General features: G+C 49.1%; 1 protein-coding gene across 2 annotated transcripts in view; it reads left to right on the forward strand.

Moving 5' to 3' along the window:
* The window catches only part of SCFD2 (sec1 family domain containing 2), a gene marked incomplete at both ends in the record, with an annotated part of 435,303 nt that extends 417,143 nt beyond the window's left edge, over positions 1-18,160 (forward strand). Inside the window, 2 exons of one of the 2 annotated variants that reach the window (XM_080698111.1) lie at positions 8,844-8,963; positions 18,068-18,160. In XM_080698111.1, coding sequence (XP_080554237.1) covers positions 8,844-8,963; positions 18,068-18,160 — 213 coding nt within the window. The remainder of the gene's footprint in view (positions 1-8,843; positions 8,964-18,067) is intronic. The other variant, XM_080698112.1, reaches the window with a different exon arrangement.
* Positions 18,161-18,491: the final 331 nt, after the last annotated feature.

The raw sequence follows: 18,491 nt of genomic DNA on the forward strand, positions 1-18,491 counted from the left end.
AGCAGGGGTCTTGATTGATAGGATTTATTTCCTAATCTGGGGGCTGGTCACAGAGGTTTTTTTACTTTGTAAAAATAAATTGAGCTGCCCACATGCACTTTTCAGCATGGGTATTCAATAAAATGTCATATACTCCACAAAATGTTGTGAGACCCAGATAAGTAAGCATGCACTGAGGTGTGCAGTCATGGTGAATGGCTCCGAGGAGTGCATGCAGAGGAGAGGAAGCAAGACACAGAGCCAGGAGCCACGAGCTGTCTACGCTCAGCAAAGGAGTGTGACTTTATCCCAGAGCCGCGGGGCTGTGCAGATGCAGACACAGGACAGAGCTGAGGAGCGTTTAGGACTCTGTGGCCCCAGGCTCCACAATTTTGTTACTTCAATCTCTTCATCTGTGAAGTGCACTAATAATTGCGTTTACCTTCTAAGGATATTTTGAGAATTCCAAAAGAGATTACACATATAGTTAGCACAGCACTCATTGTCGTCAGTACTTAAATAGATACACGGTAGAAAGCTTCTAGGCGGAACTGAGGCGTATTGGAGGGGTGCAGAGCAGGGAGGGGAGATGAGATAGAAGGCTGTGGCAGTGGTGGAGGGAAGACGCAGGCAGGGGCAGTGGGGTTGTGACTGTCCATGGCTGGGAGGGGCAGAAGGGACAGCACTTGAGCCGGAGATGAAGGAGAAAGCTCAGTCTCAGGTGGCTCTCCCGTGTCTGGCCCCAGTGGCTGGGAAGGTGCTGGTGTCGCTAGAGATTTGGATGTAAGGTAGAGCTGGGGAGAATGCCAGGCATCAAATTTGAAGCCAGCTGAGTTTAGGAAGCTGGGGAGCCAACCAGGTAGTGATGTCCAAGGAGCTCGTGAGAGTTGCTTGGGCTGAAGACTTAGATTTGAGGACTATGTAAAGATCATTGAAAGCAGGTGAGAAGACGGGGTCCCTCAGGGATGATACATTGAGTGAGAAGAGCAGGGGGTCAAGGACTGAGCCCTAAGTACTGTCGAGATTTAAAGGGGCAGACCAAGAAAGAGGATCTGTGAAGAAATCTGAGAAGCATAAGAAGAAAGGTGGAAGGAATAAGCAAGAAAGTGTTACCATGGTCACCAAGAAGCAGGCGATGGACTGTGACAAGTGCCACAGACATGTCCTGTTAGAGGAGGATGAAGTTGTTAGGTAGGCGCAGTAAAGAGGCGAGAGAGACCAGGGAGCGCGGTGCCAGTTTTATTGTGGTCTTCTCGGCGATAGGGTCTGGACTGCTCCTGGAGACCTGCGAGCCGCTCCGAGGCTGGAGGGGAAATGCCTCTCTTTTTAAGGTTTACGTCTTGGCGGTGGGACTACACGCAGGAACGCCACCCCTCTCGTGATATCGCCTGCCTTGCAATTTCACCTAGCAGAGTCTCCTCCTCTCTCTCCAGAGTTCCACCCCTATAGGAAGTGGGGACCCAACTTGTCATCCCGGCCTTTTGGTGAAAATGGGCAGAGATTCAAATATTAAACTACTTCCTGCTGTCAAGGGGTGTTATAAGGGGGGCCCTTGACCAGGAGAGGTTGGGTCCTCCAGAAGTGGGCAGGTGGGAGTATGGCTGTAGCGTGAGTTGGAGGTTACCCTGGGCAGTTTGGTGATGTGTGCTCAAGAAGACTTTAGCAGATGAGGAGTTATGGCAGTATGGCATCTGAAGAGGGAGAGCGCCATAGTATGTTAACAAGTGGACCTGCTAAAATAAAAAACATCAAAGAGAATTATGCCCAAAAAAATGAAGCTTAGTAGACCCCAACACTGCAAGAGAATGGAGCCCTTTTTAGCTGGGTAAGATGATGCCAGTTGGGGTCCCCCAGCAGTTTGGCTGCAGTAGGTGTGGTGAGCATCACTGTTAAGGGCCCAGTCCACCGTGGCTGGAGATGTTTTTGTTGAAGTGACTTAAGGAGGACTTGATCCCCTGGCTTAAAGGTTTTGACTGCAGGGTGTGGAGCTGCTTCTTCAGTCCTGGGTTGGGGAAGATACTGGTCAGTGTGTTCCCTAAGAAGGTGCTTGAGAAAAGACAAGTAAGGAGGATAGGAAGACAAAGGAGGGTGATCTGAAGGGAGAGTGTGATTAAGCAGGAAAGGGTGACCATACAGCAATTCAAAGGGGCTCATAAAGGTGGGTCTTCGAGGGGTGGCCCTCACACGGGCCAGAGCTAGTGGCAGGAGTTCAGGCCATGATACTCGCAGCTCTAGAAAGAGTTTTGTTAGGTGGTTCTTAAGGATCCCATTCATTTTTATACCTTTCTTGATGACTACAGTTGATATGGGATGTGGCGCTTCCATGAAATGCCAAGAGCTTGTGTCTCCTGTTCAGTAACCCTAGAAATAAAAGCTGGTCTCTTATCAGACTGTAAAGAATTAGGGAGTCCAAACCGAGGGATGATGTTCAAGCATAGAACATCAGCTACCGTGCCAGCTGTCTCGTCCTTTGAGGGAAAAGCCTCTACCAAACCTGTTAGGGTATCAACCATGGTAAGAAGATATTTAAGTTTTTTGGGAGGTGGCATATGGGTGAAGTCGACTTCCCAGTCCTGTCCTGGCAAGTGTCCTCTCATTTGGTGGGTAGGAAAGGAGGGTCGAAGGCCTCCTTGGGGAGAAACAGCAGTGCTAATAGAATAGGAGGCACTGACTTTACTAATCAGCTGCTGCAGGAGAGGAGAATGAAACAAGGGGCTTAGGAAATGCTTCAGCGCCATAGGTCACACAAGAAGGGAATTGGGTATTAGGCTAATGACCTTTTCGGCCTGAGCCTCAGGCAGAGCAATCTTATCCTGTATCATGAGCCAACCATCTCCTGTGCTGGATGCCCCAAGTTTGATCAGGTGTTTTTGTTCAGCCAGGCTGTAATTAGGTGCCAATGAGGGGAGGGTTAAAATTAGTACAGACCCTGGTGGGCTTGGTTGAGCTTGTTGTGTTAGCTGTCTTGCTGTATAATCGGCTTTACTGTTTCCTTTGGCCACTAAGGAAGATTCTGTCTGGTGGCCCCGACAGTGGATGATGGCCAGCTCAGATGGTAAAGAAAGGGAATCTAGGAACTTCTTAATCAAGGTGGCATTAACAATGGGTGAACCCTTGGTGGAGAGAAATCCTCTCTCCAAATTGAGGCATGGCAGTATGCCATTAAAAAGGAATATTTAGAATTGGTATATATGTTTACCCGCTTGTTTTTTTTGCCAGGTGTAGAGCTCGAGTTAGGGCAATCAGTTCAGCCTTTTGAGAGGTAGTACCATCCAGTAACCTGGCAGTCTCAATGACTTGTGTTAGGGTGACCACTCCATAGGCTGCCCTTTTCTTACCTCTGGCATCAGAAACAGAGCTGGCATCAACAAAATAAGTAACATCTAGATTAAGAAGGGGGATGTCCTGGAGGTCCACCTGAGGTTTAGCTAAAGCTTCAGTCATATCAACACAAGAGTGAACATCATTAGGTGAACACGAATCAGGGCCTGAACCCTGGCTCACTGGTAAAAGAGTGGCCAGGTTAAGGGCCGGGGAATGAGACAGTTTAATATCTGGATTTTCCATGAACAACAAATAAAGTTTCTGAATGCGAGAAGGTGACAGAAGAGGGAGCGCTCGAGGAGAGAGCAAATCCTGGAGTCAATGTGGGGAAAAAATCTGCAGGGGCATCTGGAGACAAATTTTAAGAGCCTCTTTTGTGAGTGTGGCTGCTGCCACCAGAGCCCTGAGACAGGGTGGCCACCCACGAGTGGTAGGGTCAAGCTGTTTAGATAAATAGGCCACTGGTGCCTGGGTTGGTCCTACTGAGCACTCCTGTGGCTATCCCTTGCCTCTCATTAGTATATAACAAGAAGGCCTTAGTGGGATTGGGGAGTGTCAAGGGGGGGGGGATTTAAGAAGGGCTTTCTGGAGAGCCAGGAGGGCTCAGTGAATGACTGGGGGCGAAGTGAGGGGGCCAACAGGGGTTTCCTTAATTGCCTTGTGTAATGGCTTAGCTAGAATGGCAAAGTTAGGGATCCAATGCCAGAAAGATCCTATAAAACCCAAGAAAGATTGGATCTGGTCAGCTGAGGTGGGCAGCTGCAAGTCTTGTAAGGCTTTGACCCGGTCAACAGTTAGTCCTCCGGTGTTTGGGGTGAGATATAGGCCTAGATACTGCACCTTAGGCACTGATATCTGGGCTTTATGTGGGGCCACCCTGTAACCCCTGCTTCCAAGGAAATTAAGGAGAAAGGCAGTGTGCCATTTGGACACTTCCAGGGAGTGACTACAAAAATAAAAGGTCATCCACATATTGTAACAGAGAGCTAGGCTCCAAGGGGCACTGGAGGAGGTCCTTCTAGAGCCTTCCAAAGAGGTGTGGGCTATCTCGAAATCCCTGGGGGAGGATGGTCCAGGTTGTTGAGCAACCTGGGTATCGGGGTCTTCCCAAGTGAAGGCAAAAAGGGGGTACAACTCAGGATGTAGAGAAATTGTATAAAATGCTTCCTTTAAGTCGAGAACTGAAAAGTGGGTGGTATTGGGGGGAATCTTAGTTAAGAGGGTATAGGGATTAGGGACAACTGGGTAGATTGGGACCATCGCATTATTAATTAAACAGATATACTGGACTAAACGATAGGTCCCATTAGGCTTTTAACTGGGAGAATGGGGGTATTATAAGGGGAATTAGTAGAGATAAGCAGTCCCTGGGCCAGGAGACGAGAAACAATGGGTTTAAGCCCACGTTGGGGAAGGAGGGATATGGGAAACTGGGAGCAGACAGGGAACATAGTGGGGTCATGTAGGGCAATCTGAACCGGGGTGTGGTAGGTCACCACAACTGGGGTGCTGGTATCCCATACTATAGGGTCAACAAAATCTATTTTGGAAGGGGAGGTTCGGCTTCCCAGTCATCAACTGTAGCTGCAGCCATTAAAAGTATATTAGAGAAAACAGAAGCCATGGGGAATTTAAATGAAAGTTCAGCCCCAATTTTGCTTAAAAAGTCTCTACCTAAAAGGGGGGTAGAACATGAAGTGATAATCAGGAATGGATAGTTAACCATAAAGGTCTCTAAATGGCATAAAAGGGGGCCTGTAGTACGTGGGCAAGAGAGCATGCCATCAATCCCCTGAACCACGATTTGGGAAGGGAAACTAGGTCCTGAGAAGGTAGCGCTTGTATCAATCAAGGAGAAGATTGGCCTACCCGCCACCTGGAGAGTTACCCTGGGCTCAGCTTGAAGGCATAGTATCATGTGATTTCTCTTTTTTATTCCCTCACCCCTGTTATTATAATCTCAGTGGGGAGCCTCAGAAGGAACTGCAGCTGTTCTGGTAGGGAGCTGTGCATTGGTTAGGTGAGCCTGATCGGCCTGTTCCCTGGCAGCCTTAAGAATATGATCTCGTTCGACTGGATTTAAAGAGGAGGTTAAAATGACATGAAGATCCCGCTAAGTTAAATCATATGCTTGTACAATGTGTTGGAATTCCTTAATAAAACCAGAGGGATTGACGGAAAAAGAACCCAGTCTCTTTTGAAGTTGAGCAAGGTCAGGAAGGGAAAAATGAACATGGACATGGACCATGCCTTCTGCACCAGCCACCTGAGAGAGCCAAGAGAGAAGGGGAGGTCTCTAGAATGGGTATGGTGAACTACAGGGGAAGGTGAGAGGGAGTAAGGGTTGGTCCCTTAAGGGAGGAAGGCGGGGGAGAAAGGAGTGGATTAGAGTGGGAGGCTGCCCCGGAATAAGATGATGAATGTGGTGGTAAGGAGAGATCTTGTGGGTCAGGGTCATCAGGAAATGGGGCCTGTAACTTGGCCGGGTTAGACTCCGGCATCCACATGTCGTCACAAAATGGCAACCGTGAGTCAGCAGAATTGCAGGCCTGTGACCCAGAAAGAAAGACCACCAGGTGACGCCTGTGAGTTGCCACGTGGAGGCCAAGATGGCAGATGCGGCTGGAGGGAATCCCGAGTGCGCATGACTCAAGCAGTAGAGCTGGGAGGGGTGGAAAGGGAAAGCTGGGAACGCATACATAGAAAAGCCAGTATGTATAGAACCTCTGACCATTTACCTGCCTGTTTGCAAAAGTTACTGAGATCAGTCAACATTTTAAGATCTAACGTACCCATCTCAGGCCATCAAGAACCATTACCCAACTCATAAGTGGGCCAGACCTTTGTGCAGAAAAATATGAGCCGCTCGGGGCACAGTTTCCCAGATAAACCTAGAGTCTGGAGATTAACCAGAACACGGCCTAGTGAGGATTGGGAGTCTATGTTTGATGACTGGCTTCCCCCCATGACTGGTCAGCGGATGAGGATGAAACAGGAATTTGGCGTCCCAAGATCCTGTCTAACGTCCGGAAACAATGTGGTTGTGTTAGAGAAGGACATCTCTGTTCCCTTTACACAACTGTAGGGCATCCTGGCTAACCCCAGAGAACTTGGGCCCCAAATATTTGGGTTTATTTAACAGCCGTAAGCCCAGGTCCAGAAAAGACTAAAAGCCGGAACTCACTTGTCCAAGGAAGGGGAAGCTTACCACAATGTAGTGTTATCAGCCAGTGCTGACTGGAACTAAAGCTCTGAGAGGCTGCAGAACCAGGGGCACGCTGTGGAGCTGTTGGCTAGAATTTGGGCAAGATGAGGTTTAAGATGGCTGCCGGGGCTTGGCTGGGTGGTAAGGGAGAGCGTGTGGCCAGGGAAGATGGCTGCCAGCTCTCAGGGAAAAGGGCCGGAAAAGGGTGGCTTATGGTCTCCAGCGGGCAGGGGGTGGCGGCAGCGTTCCTGGAGCGGTGGTAGTCTCGGGGTGGCAGCGGTCCCAGGGCTGCAAAGGTCCCGGGGCAGCAGCGGCTTTGGAGCGGCGGGCGGGGCGGGCACTGTCCCAGCGGATCCACGCGCCCCTATGGATCCTGGAAGGCAAGGTTTCCACCAAGGCCACCCCAGCATGCGGTGGCGGCAGGGAAGAGAGAGAGAGAGAGAGGAAGAAAATTTAAAAATTAAATTAATAAAAATAATAATCTTCCCAGGGCTGGCACCAGATGTTAGGTAGGCACAGTAAAGAGGCGAGAGAGACCAGGGAGCACGGTGCCAGTTTTATTGTGGTCTTCTTGGGGATAGGGGCTGGACTGCTCCTGGAGACCTGCGAGCCCCTCTGAGGCTGGAGAGGAAATACCTCTCTTTTTAAGGTTTACGTCTTGGCAGTGGGACTACGTACAGGACCACCGCCCCTCTCGCGATATCGCCTGCCTCGTGATATCACCTAGCAGAGTCTCCTCCTCCCTCTCTAGGGTTCCACCCCTGCGGGAAATGGGGACCCGACTTGTCAGAAGTGTCATCGACTCCTACAATATAATGGCCATTGGTGACCTCAGTAGGAGCAATCCGGGGAGCGTGGGACAGGGAGGGGGCCATGCATGTGGGGCTCATGGATTAGAAGAAAGCAGTCAATAAATGCAGTCTAGGAGGGGAGAGACAGCGGGATGCTGACCTTTTTTTTTTTTTTTTTAGAAAAAGATGAGAGCGTTTTGTAACTTTTTCCAATAGTCTCCTGAACCAATTTTGAAGGAATTTAGATTTTTCCCCAAACACTTTTTCCTTCCTTCCACTTTTCCATATTTCCTTTCCACTGTGAACTTCTTTTGCAGAATCCAAAGAGTAACTTCTATAACTTGGAACACTTACTGTATTTTTCTTCTAAGAGTTCTTTCAACCAGATGCTGCAAAGTAGGCATGTATGTTCAGGCAAAGAAGGCGGCAGAACCATGCTGAGAACAGAGTTGGGGCAGGCGAGAGAAGGGCTTCTTAGTGGCCTGGTGCCCGGCACCTGCCATACTCCTCCTCAGGATACTCCAAGGCCCGACGATGGCTTGTGCACCCATGAGCAGAGTGGAGGAGCACCGTGGCCACCTCTGTCCCCAGCTCCCTGTTGGAGGCAGGGCAGTGTCTCCTTCCCTGGCCTTGTGGCCACGCGGGCTCTGGCAGCGCCTCCCTGCAGTGGCTCCAGCATGCCCTACCCTGGCTGGCCCACCCAGCCTGTGAGCAGGCCCACAGCATCTCTCCTGCCCACTCTTCACCAAGCGGCTCTGACTTCCAGGGATGGCTCTTGTCTGGATAGTTTCCCCATGGCTAAGTGTATCCACTAGTTATTTGGCATTTCCTGACAGATAACTGAGTCATTCTGACTTTAGGATACTATAATACTTTGCCTCATTTGGTAAAATCATAAATAACCAGGAAGAATTCTCTAGAGCATCTAATGTAGGTTCCATGAAGGACAGGCTCTCAGCTAAGGCTGCCTTGAAGAAGCTGAGGGCTTTTTATTTGCGCTAGACTGTCATCTCCCCTCCACTGCCTCCCGCCCGAGCATTCTGACTGCTTGTTATTTCCACAGATGTTTGCAGGGCACCTGCCAGAAGCTTCCCCAGGTACACTGGGAGTTCAGCAGCCAACCAAGCAGACAGGCACCTGGCCTGGTAGAGTTCATGCTCTAGTAAAGGAGACAGTCAACAAGAAAACAAATAAATAAACAAATGTGAGAATCACAGGTTGTGGTGCCTACTCCGGAGGAAAAACGGAGCTGTGCAACCAAGAAGGGAAGCAAGTTTACGCTGAGACCTGAACAGTGCTGAGAAACATACCAAGCCCTCTCTTCTCACTTAGTAGTCCCCAGGTCCTTTAGCTTTCTTCCCATAAAGTCTTCTTTAATGCAATATAACAAGGCGCCATGGTATGCATTTGTCCAGTCGGTGTGGTCACTAAGCACTAGCACCTCTGATTCCTCATTAGCAATCTTTCAGGCTCCTTTATTTCACTCGCATGATGAGGTGACAATTCTGGGGCCACCACCTAATGCTGGGTGTTCTGTTTTGCAGGTGAGCCGGCCTCATCCCAGTGACCACCCCCTCCTGATCCTCTTCGTGGTAGGTGGTATCACAGTCTCTGAAGCCAAAATGGTCAAAGACCTTGTGGTGACCCTGAAGCCAGGATCCCAGGTACTGAGCTATGAGAGGCAAGAAAAGAGTAGAAAGGACTGGAGGGGGGCTCCCACGGGCCCAGTGCGCCTCGCTACTGGTTTCCTTCTCTCCCTCAAGGCCAGCTCTGCCCCTGGCCAGACCCAGCCCAACATCCCTAATGTTTAGAAAGTAAACTGCTTTCCAGGTGCAAGATGAGGTGGGGATGGGGAGGAGGGGTATCTTAGTCCATTCTTTCCTAGTTTCCTCAACCAAATGTGAATTGAGAATTGCTGGAGGACAAACTGGAACCTCCCAGGCCTAGCACATAGGAGAAACACAGTGGTCTGGTGGCTTACTGACTCCAAGAGAACTGGCCTGGCGGGGACAGCCTGTTGTTGGGTGACTGGGCTACTTGGTGAGGCCAAGAAGGCCTGGTTCCTGTTGGTGTCCATACACCCGACTAGGGAGTCGGAGCTGGGTACCCAGGAGCTGCAACCGGTACTTGAACAGAGGAGTGACCAGTCATTGGCTATGACAATTTCTGTCATCATTACTATCACATTTATGATCACAGCTGGCGAAACTTCCGATAAACTGGTAAATTCTGCCTCCCTTGGGGCCCTCTGTGTCAGCGGTGTGAAGGATCTATTTGTTGAATAATTGGCCTTTTTGAACAAGAAAAAAAAACGTTTTAATCAGAAAGTACCTTTCTTGTTTCCCCTAACATGCTGAACCTGATTCTTAGCTCTTCAAAACAGTGATGCAGCCAGGTGTGATGGTGCCCATCTGTAATCCCAGTGCTTAAGAGACTGAGGCCAGCAGCACGTGGTAACTTAATGAGACCCTGTTTCAAAACAAAAAGTAAAACAGGGCCTGGGATATTGCTCCAAAGTAGAACAGCCATGGTGCAATCCCCAGTGCCACAAAAAACAAAACAGTGCTGTATTGTAACAGCCTGACAGGCACCGTAATCCCTACTGTAAAAGGATAAAATGCAGACGTTTTCAAAGCCCTGTGACCTGAGTTTGACAACAGAGCCGGAAGCTACAGTGGCTTTGCTACAATCTATCTCAGTGCCCAGTCTTCTGCACAAAGAGCTTCCCAGATAATTTTTGGTATAAAGATTGGCCTTAACTGCTCCTTGTCCTTTGCACCCAAAGCTCCCCTAAAAAGCTAACAGGCCCTGGGCAGATTCCCAAGGCAGCAGGGAAACAGGTGGGTTATTTATCATAGCATCCTTCCTCTCCAAGTCCCTGAAAGCAGGGGCTTTACCTGGCTGGAGTGACATCTGTGGAGGCGTAGCTCTCTTTGAGCTGACAGACACAGCTGCCTGGGCTGCAGCTAAATGCAGAGCCCGGCCTGCTGCTTGGAGAAGCCCCATGGTGACCAGGCCAATGGCTTGGGCACAGATCCATTATTTGCTTAAAGGCAGATTTCGTGGAGAGAGCAGGTATGACCTAACTGAAGGGTGGGCTTTGAGGAACAGATGCACCAGTGGACCCTCAGGCACAGTTGGCAACCTAGGAGAGGAGCCCTGACCAGTGTGAACACCATGAGCATCGCCAGCGCCCTCTGTCCTGCCTTTCACCCGCCTGTCATTGACTCATTGATGGGCCCCAGGGCTGAGGGCTTGCCTTCCCTCCCTCTGGAGGGAGGCCTTCGCTCTGATGCTGCCTGCCAGACACCTCCCTCCTCAGTGCTGGGCTAGCTCTCAGACTACACAGCCCTTGGAAGCTAACGAGGCTCTTCCCTCTTCTACCAGACAGTTCTGCAGACCAATGAAGCTGCTCCCCCCACCAGGAATTCTCTCCAGTTTCTGTGGCCAACCTGCTCGCACACTGGGTCCTGGGCCTGAGACCCCTGGCGACTGTGGCTACTGTCACCAGATTTATTTCATCTTCCTCTCACACATAATTGGAAGTGAAAAACACCCCCTTGGTGGGGACCCAAGTGTACAGAGAAGCCTGGGCCACCTCCTCCTCACCCCTCACTGCCACCATGACTCAGAACTACACGTGACCTCTCCATGCCTCCTACTGGGACTTCTTTGCCAACCACATCTACCTGCCTCTGCTCTCCAGACTCAGGCCTTTGCATTTTTAAAAAAACTACCTCCAAGCTATATACCTAGCCCTGTTTTACTTTCTATTTTGAAACAGGTCTCACTAAGTTTCTGTACGCTGCTGGCCTTGAGCCTGCTATCCCCTGTCTCAGCCTCCAAGTACTGGGATTACTAGTTAGCTGAGCCCTACCACACCTGGGAAGGCCTTTGTATTTTTAACTATTATATTCCTAGCACCGCAAACAGGGTCTGCCACTTAGTGGATATTCATGAATGTTTATTGAATGTCCAACACTGAGCTCTGGAAACTCTACTCATTTGATTGGAGCAGAAGAGAGAAGTAGCTTTTCTGGAAAGGACCACACAAACCACACCAACCTATTGATTTGTATGGACACCTAAAGCCGTTTTGTCTTTGTATCTTATATCTGTGTGGATGCTTTTTGGACCAAAGTACAGACACTTAAAATCATCTGTACTAAAGTGAATTAGCTGATTACTCAACCAACATTTATTGAACATCTGCTCTGTGCCAAGCACTGTTCTTTGTGCCAAGGGGAGAGTCATGGCCAAGCAGATGCAATCCTGCTTTCCCAGAACTTCTACTTGGAGTGACTGACAAGGGACAGGACTGCAGCTCAGGGGGAGCGTTCAGAGGACGAAGGAGGAGGCTGTGAGGCTAAACCAGAGAGCAGCGTCCTTAGACAGCACAGGCTCTTCGGGAGGAGAACGCTTTGAGAAGTAAAATGCATTCAAGGATTAGCTATTGAGAGGAAGCCAGTCGGATTCTCTAAAGGCTTGCAGAAACAAACTCGATTTCAAAGAGTGACGGGAGAGCATGATACATGGGGGACAGAAGCCAGGGCAATCTCTCCTGGGCAGGTCCGCAGGAGGGAATGGTGCATTCTACAGGGGCATGTGTACTTTGCCTGCTGGGCACCAACTGATGACGGAAAGTAGGCAAGTTGGAGAAAGTTGTCTTTTCTCAACCAAGGAGGGCCACTGCCCAATGCCCCAATCAGCCCCATGGACCGAATGAGAGTCCTCCCTGGCTTCTCTTCTGGCTCTTGCAACATGTGTGTGCCAGGCACCACCCCTTTCTCAGTGGCTGGCTGGTGAGGGGCTGTATGCCCAACAGCTCTGGCCACCTGAGCTCTGCAGCTGGATGGGGCCATGAGGTCAGCAGAAGCCTGTGATTGTGGGGAGAAATAACAAGGAGGAACTCTCCTGGAAAACACAGGGAGCGGCCGGCTCCAGGAAGAAAAGATGGTCAAGAGGCAAGTGAGCCCGCCATGTGCTGCTTTTTATAGCTGGCCCATGCACATCACCCACCCCACTGTCACACAGTTCTCCCCGTCTGGAGTTGAATATTTAGTGAAGCTATAATAACTTTAAAAATAAAAAAAGGTCAAGGCTGGCTCAGTGACGTGCACTGGTAATCCCAGCTGCTCTGGAGGCTGAGGCAGAAGGATTACAAATTTGAAGCCAGCCTGGGCAACTTAGCAAGAGCCTGTCTCAAAATAAAAAATAAAAAAGGCTGAGGATTTAGCTCAGTGGTAGAGTACCCCTACATTTAATCCCTAGTACTAAAAAAAAGAAAAAAAGTGGATCCATAAATGTGCTTAAAAACACAAGTTTTGCACACAACTGTAGAGGTTCAAGGACTACTAAACCTGCCTCCAGGTTATTTTAAAGTTTATGGAAAAGAAGGATGAAGATGAGTGAATTTAACAAAAAAAAATTATAACAGACAAGTGAAAAGAAGATCTGAAATCTCAGGCTTCAAGTCTTTCAGGAGAGCCTGAAGCCGGCACCAGCCTCTGGGCATGAGAGCAGGTCAGGTGTTCACAAGTGTCCCAGAAAGGATAATCCATTGTCCCACTGGCTTAAAGATCCAAGCCTTTCATGGTCAACACAGGTGTGTGCACACATGTGTGTGCATGTTCAGCACTTATGAAAAAGAGTTAAGACAGCACCTCTGATATGTGCACTCAAAAGGCAGTTCTTCAAATGGATGAATCCACACATTGGTGTCTATGCATATGTGGGTTACTTTTGGGAAATTCTCTCAAGTTTAAACGAAGAAAATAAATTTACTCCCTGCTGCTTTTGATTCTCAGTGTTAGAAATCAGAGTTATGAAATTCAGAGCCTTGGTCTTCCTGCTGCCTCTGTATTCAGCAGAAATAGAACAGCAAGATGCCGGCACCTGCAGATTCTGGTGGTGGCTGGAGTGGGGACACCAGGCCAGTGCTGGTGCCTGGCAGGGCTGGGCCGCTGCAGGGGGTGCGGAGCAGGAGGGAGCAGAGGCAGCCAGCACAGGCCTGGCGCTGCTGCAGGGACTGGCTGCCTGGCTCTGGGGAGCTTCCGTTCCTGTCTCATTGTCAGCCAACGTAGTTTTTATGTCAGATTTGTGCTTTGTCTCAGATGCCTGTTGTCAATGAATGCACACCATCTCCAAACACTCCACTGTGGAACTGCTTGCCATTAGCAACACTTGACACCTGGCTCAGTCACCTGGCAGCTACAGGGCCATCCAGGCTTCACTAGACTTGCTTTGATGGACCTTGGTGGTGTGTGACCCTAATCCCAGTACCCAGAAGGCCAAGATGGGAAGCTGATGAAGACAGCAATAGCAGCTACCATTTTAAGCTTCTCCAGAGCCCAAGCTGTGCTAGATACTTTACACTTGTTCACATTCGATCCTCATAAAAAATCATACAAAGTAGAGAGCATTATTCACTCTTACAGATGAGGAAACCAGGAAACCAAGGGTTGGGGTGATTAAACAACTTCTCCAGGGTCAGCTCTGGCAAGTGGCCCAGCTGGGGTCAACTCAGGTTGGACGCCTCTACACCCGTGCTCTCCTCTCTGGAAGAGTCCCTTGCTTCAGTCCTGCCCCCTCCTGTCCTCGAAGGCCCCCTTCGCCTACTGCGGGAGCTGCCTCTGTTTTCCATCTGCTTCTTTTCAGCCTGAGGAGCAGGCCCCAGACGCTCTCAGGTCCAGGCTCGAGGCTGTCGCCGATGTGCTGTGTGAAGATCTGCTTGTTTAGACAGGAGGAGCCTGGTCTTTTGTGAACCAGCTCAAGTGGCGGAAACCGAATCCAGAGTCTCCGTCAGCCATGGCGTGAGCCCAGCACCGACCCGAGAGCGAGGGATTCTTTGAGCTCTGTTATTGCTGCTCTTGAAGTGTTGACATCAACTGAATCTGTAGCCATTTTGCTCCAAGTTCTTTAGTCCCGCCAATGACACTTAAGCCTCCTTGGAGAACATTCACATCGGCGCTTACCTCAGCCTAGGAGGCTGTAGCTCTGCACTGGAACCAAGACCGCAGGGGCTGGCAGGGCGGTGAGGGCTGGCAAATCACAGGGGCGTAAGGGGTCCTGTGGCTTATTAACCATCACTGTGCTCTTAATAGAGTCTATTTTTAGAGAGTACACAAAGACCTCTTCCCTCTGTAAGCGTGTGTGCCTGTGCACGTGTGCATGTATGCATACACATGTGTGTGCATGTATGCATATACATGTGTGTGTATGTATGCATATACGTGTGTGTGTGTGTGTGTGCTGGAGACTGAACCCAGGGGTGCTGTACATGGAGCTACATCCCCAACCCTTTTTGTTTTCTTATTTTATTTTGAGACAGGTTCTTGCTAAGTTTTTTGGACTGGTCTCAAAATTGCCATCTTCCTGCCTCAGCCTCCTGAGGAGGTGGGTTTACAAGCCTGTGCCATCACTACCAGTTTTTGGTTTGTGTTTTGCAGTACCAAAGAGTGTACCTACAGACATCTATCAGCAAGCTACACCCCCAGCCCTTTTCAGTTTTATACAAGGTTTCACTAAATTGCCAAGACTGGCCTCAAGCTAGCAATCCTCTTGTCTCAGCCTCCCAAGTACTAGGATTATAGGCCTGTCCCATTACACACAGCCTACATGGGCATTTTTAAATGGGCTTCCTAATTGTGTTGTATGAATCCCTAGGAGTACATGAACCTCTTCTAGAACTATAGTTAAAATATTATGTATGAGTATATATGTATTTTTCTAGAGAGTTCTTTGCTTTCATGAGATTCAAAAGGAGCTATTTGACCCAACTGAAAAGCCAGAATAAAATAAAAAAAAACATATGAAAATTGCTGAGCATTGCCGGGCGTGGTGGCGCACACTTGTAATCCCCGCGCTTGGGAGGCTGAGACAGGATCGCGCAGGTTTGAAGCCAGCCTCAGCTACTGAGAGAAGCTCTCAGCAACTTAGTGAGACCCTGTTTCCCAATAAAGTGTAAAATAGGTCTGGGAGTGTAACCCAGAGGTAGAAAGCCTCTGGGTTCCACCCCCCAGTACCACACACACACACACACACACACACACACACACACACACACACACACAATTGCTGAGCGTCCCTGTGCTCTCCATATGCGAGCTTATGTAATCCTCACGAGCTGGGGCTGTTCTTTTCCTTCTGGGACAGAGGAGGCTCCAAGTTAAGTGGCTTCCCAGAGAGCATCTAGCCAGTTGTCAGTAGAGCTGATCTACCATGATCTGCGGATACTCTGGTCTGGGACCAGCACTGCCACCCTCCTGTTGGAGTTGGTGTGGAGGGCCTGGGATAAAGAGAGACCCTCTCCAGTGCCACGGATTTAAACCATGTGAGCAGGTGGGAAGGGGAAGTGAGTAATCACTCGGTGTCCTAAAACTCTCTTTGCTTGGCTTTGAAGGAAAAATGGGAAGCACAGATTTCAGCATATTTTTTTCTGCCAAAAATATAACTTGCTTGACATTAGCCATATATTTTTAAAGATAATTCTCTTTCAAGAACAAGTAAGATAGATACTTCCAAAGGCCAGTGTTTTTCTTTAAAGAACAGAAAACTTCTTCATCTGGGGGTTGAAACTTTGTTTCTTTAACAAGAAAATAATAAAATGATCTGGATGCAGTGGTGCACACCTGTACTCCAGTGGTGTACACCTGTACTCCTAGTACTTGGGAGGCTTAGGCCGGAAGATCACAGGTTCAAGGCCAGCATGTGGTAACTTAGCAATGCTCTATTTGTTTTTTGTTTTGTTTTGTTTTGTTGGGGGTTTTTTGTTTTTTGTTTTGTTTTGTTTTTTGTTTGTTTGTTGTCTTTTGGGGGGATTTTTTTTTGGTGGTACTGGGGTTCCTGGGAGCCCTTCTACCTCCGGGCTACACTCCCAGACCTATTTTATACTTTTTTTTTAAAATTTAGAAACAGGGTCTCTTAAGCCAGCGCAGCTGGCTTCAAACCTGCGCGATCCTCCTGTCTCTGCCTCCCAAGCATGAGGATTGCAAGCGTGTGCCACCACGCCCGACAACAATGCTCTATTTCAAAATAAAACATTTTAAAACCTGAGGATATAGCTCAGAGGTAGAATGCTCCAGAGTTCAATCCATAGTACCACTCACACAGACACACACACACACACACACACACACACACACAGAAACACACACACACGGGGAGGGGGGTCTCCCCTCCCTTGACTTTGGTTCTTTCTACTTTTCCTCTGAGTTGGAGAGCGGTCCTTCATCAATGAACTGGTTGAAATGGGAGTTGGTTACTTCACTGGTTTCAGCAGTAGACCTGGGACAACCAGGCAGGTGGAGGAGAGGACAGGGAAGTCCAGGCTGAGTCACATCTCTCCAAAGCAGGGGGACGGGGCAGTATTGCCAGGTGAAGCCCAGCCATTCTGCAGCCCTGGAATACTTGGGCTTGGATGCAGGCCTCTGGAATTCCAATTCTTAATACCTCTGCTCCCCATTTCCCATAGCCACCTCCTCATTGAGGGGTGTACAATACCTGCTTGGGCAAAACCTTACCAGGCCCTTACCAAGCATCTCATACCCTAAGCCCAGCCCTGGGAATGAGCTCTCCCAGTATTCCAGAGAGAAATCACTCCCAGCATGAAGTGCAGGCTGAGGGAGTTGGAAGGATACCCACTGAGCAGCCAGAGGTGTCCCAGGTCCCTGCGGAGGAGGAGCCGAGCACCCTGCCCAGAGCCCTGCAGAGGGACAAGTGGCCACAGAGCCAGGGCCTCCACTGTGCCATACTTAAACACTTACATAGGTCCTGGAAGAGTTATTTAATCTTTCTGTACTTTGTTCTCCCATGTACAAAATGGGAATAATAAATGGAGCCATTTTGTAAGGGTGTGACAGGGAATAATTGGAGATTAAATGAACTAGGTTCTCTTCTGAGAATTTAGTATGTCATAACTAGGTTCTCTTCCTGAGGACCCAGTATATCATAACTAATAGCTATCAGCTGCTATCCTTGTCATCATAATTGTTACAGATTGAATTGCGTTCTCAAAAAAGATATTGAAGTTCCAACCCCCTCCCCCAAGACCTGTGAACGTGGCCTTATTTGGAAATAAGGTCTTTGCATATGATCAAGTTATGATGAGGTCATTAGTGAGGGGAGGAATCCAATGTGACTGGGTCCTGATAAAAAGAGAATGTGAACACACATGTAGAGGGGAGAGAGAATGTGAAAACACAGGGAGAGGGAAAAAAAGCTATAGGCCAGGTTTTCTCTTCCAGCCCTTAGAAGGAACCAACCCTATCAATACTTTGATCTCAGCCTTCTGGTCTCCAGAACTGTGAGATAATACATTTCTGTTGTTTAACCCACTCGGCTTGTAATGCTAAGGGACAGCTGAGTGCAGTCATCATCGGCAGCCCCCTCGGATACGCCTTCCCATGCTCCCTGAAAAGGGGAGGACAATAGAATCCTGTTGATCCTATGGATCCAGCAGCGTGGTGGTGGCTGGGCTCAGCCTCTCAGATGCCCCAGTGCTGCTCTTAGCCAGTCTTAGTGCACCATTGGCTGGAGGTCTAGTGGACACGCCCAGCTATCCCGCAGGCCACCCTTCCCAGGCTGTGCACCCCCCGGGGGCACTGGTGCCAGGCGGCATTCAACCTGCCGCCACCTGCTGTTAACTCACAGTGCTCCTCTCAGGCCTCCTGCCAAAGACACATGTTGCATTTTCTTTCTCATCATGTTGTAATAGCCCAGAATTGACTTCCTAACGGTCTGCGGTGTGTCTCCCACCCCCCCTTGTTAGGTAATTGTGCTGTCCACGAGACTCCTGAAGCCACTTAACATTCCTGAGCTGTTATTTGCAACTGACCGACTACATCCAGACCTTGGTTTCTGACATCTGCTACGGAGATAAGACCTGCCTGGGCTGGAAACGCCAGTACTGTTGTCTGTCGCCACTCCAGAGAGGCCTCCCAAGCCGATGTCCCTGTTACTAATTGTGGGTATGACCCAGTTCTTCCGGAAGGGTCTTGATAACTGTAACGGGGCACTTTGCTTGGGTTGCTCATATTTTTTTTTTAAAATAGCCTTTGTTTAACTTTTATAAAGTGTCAAGCTGTCTTTAGCTGACCTACTAGTTAGTGATCATTTCCATTTATCCTTAACCCTTTATGTGTGGTCTTCCTGTAAGTTCATTCATTCTAAATAAAATCCTGTTGCTTGATGAC

The sequence above is a fragment of the Muscardinus avellanarius genome (assembly GCF_963383645.1).
Source record: "Muscardinus avellanarius genome assembly, chromosome: 6".
Classification (NCBI taxonomy): domain Eukaryota; kingdom Metazoa; phylum Chordata; class Mammalia; order Rodentia; family Gliridae; genus Muscardinus; species Muscardinus avellanarius.